The sequence below is a fragment of the Apaloderma vittatum genome, unplaced genomic scaffold (genome assembly GCF_000703405.1).
Source record: "Apaloderma vittatum isolate BGI_N311 unplaced genomic scaffold, ASM70340v1 scaffold25269, whole genome shotgun sequence".
Classification (NCBI taxonomy): Eukaryota; Metazoa; Chordata; class Aves; order Trogoniformes; family Trogonidae; genus Apaloderma; species Apaloderma vittatum.
Window position 1 is genome coordinate 3,475 of NW_009733859.1, and position 1,675 is coordinate 5,149.

A 1,675-nucleotide genomic window follows, 5' to 3' on the forward strand; every position below is an offset into this window, starting at 1 on the left:
TCTAATCGGGACAGGGGAAAAGCTGGAGAAACAAAGAGGTGGTGCCGCTGGCCAGGAGGGGCGAGCGGGCAAATATAAGTGGAAGAATTAAGGTCGGAAACCCTGATGAAACCTCGATGGTGACGAGTTAAAAGCGTTCCCACACTTGGAGGGGGGTGTCGCTGGGGTTAACAGCCTCCCCCCCCACCCCAGCTCGTGAGAAACTGGTTTGGTCTCATCAGGTGCAAGATTTTGGGGCTAAAAATCTGGTTTTGGAGTTAACACCAACCGAGCTGAGTCCGGGGAACCCTCCCATTGGGGATTTCCAGCCCGCTTCGACGCCAAAACCTGGTGGGACCCACATCCCGTCGCCCCGCAGATGGGACAACCCCACCCTCCCCTTCCTCACCCCTTTTTTTTTTGCTCTTAAACGCCCGTTTTTCGGGTACCTGTGGTGCCGGGGCTCAGAAGAGCCCGCAGTCCTTGAGGTTCTCTTTGATGATGACATCCGTGACGGCGTCGAAGACGAATTTGACGTTCTGCGTGTCTGTGGCACAGGTCATGTGGCTGTAGATCTCCTTGACGTCCTTTCGCATGTTGAGATCCAGGAACTGGGTCTTGATGTAATTCCCGGCGTCTTCGAACGTGTTGGGGCCTGCGGAGGGAGCGAACGCGGGTGTCGGAGCCGGGCCAGGACCAGGGGTAGCTTAAGGCTGGTTTTTAAGAACTTAAGGCTGGTTTTTAAGAACTTAAGGCTGGTTTTTAAGATCTGTTGAGGTCCCTTCCAAGCCCGAATATTCTGTGATTCTAATTGCTGGAAGTTGCTGGGTTTGCACTTGGCAAAGCAATTTTTTTTTTAAAAAAAAAAGCCGTTTTGAGGCTGTTTTAGTCTTTCCAGCACTTTGCCGAGGCCACCTCTGTCCTCTGCGACTCGAGGGGCTGGAGCGAGTGTGGAGGAGGAAAGATCTGGAGAATAAATCTTAACGATGGAAGGAGCTGGGGCCGTTGAGTTTGAAGAAGAGGCTGAGGAGAGACCTCATCACTCCCTGCAACGACCTGAAAGGACGTTGTGGAGAGGTTGGGGCTGATCTCTTACGGGGAATTAGTGATAGAACAAGAGGGAATGGATTCAAACTGCAACAGGGGAGGGTTAGACGGGGCATTAGGAGCAATTTTGTCACTAAAAAGTAGTGAGACACTGGCACAGGCTGCCCAGGGGTGAGTCCCCCTCCCTGGGGGTGGTTAAAGGGCTGGTTTGGGGTGAGCTCTGTAGAGCAGGTTCACGGTTGGACTCGATGATCCCAAAGGGATTTTCCAACCTGAACAATTCGACGATCCCAGCATAACCCCGAGCCGAGGTGCTGGAGGCTGGACTGGGGGATGTTTCTCGAGGAACGGTCGGACTCACCGTCGTACTCTGGGAAGCAAATGCTGAGGTGGACTTTCTTGATCTTCTCCTCGAAAAGGTCCTTCTTGTTGAGGAAGAGGATGATGGACGTGGCGGCGAAGAACTTGTGGTTGCATATACTGTTGAAGAGGTGCAGGGATTCGTGCATGCGGTTCTGCAGGCAAAGAGATGCGTTGGCGCCGAGCGCCGGGTTGCTAAATAACCTACAAACCCCTCTTTTTGGCTATTGCAGCTCCCTCCGAGCCCCTTCCCCAGTCTGAGATGAGAGATTTTTATTTTTTTTTCCTT

General features: G+C 52.8%; 1 protein-coding gene across 1 annotated transcript in view; it reads right to left on the minus strand.

Moving 5' to 3' along the window:
* Nucleotides 1–443: 443 nt before the first annotated feature.
* LOC104278936 (guanine nucleotide-binding protein G(t) subunit alpha-2-like) overlaps nucleotides 444–1,675 on the minus strand; it is a gene marked incomplete at its 5' end in the record, with an annotated part of 2,878 nt that continues 1,646 nt past the window's right edge. The window contains 2 exons of the mRNA XM_009876064.1: nucleotides 444–634; nucleotides 1,388–1,541. Coding sequence (XP_009874366.1) covers nucleotides 444–634; nucleotides 1,388–1,541 — 345 coding nt within the window. The remainder of the gene's footprint in view (nucleotides 635–1,387; nucleotides 1,542–1,675) is intronic.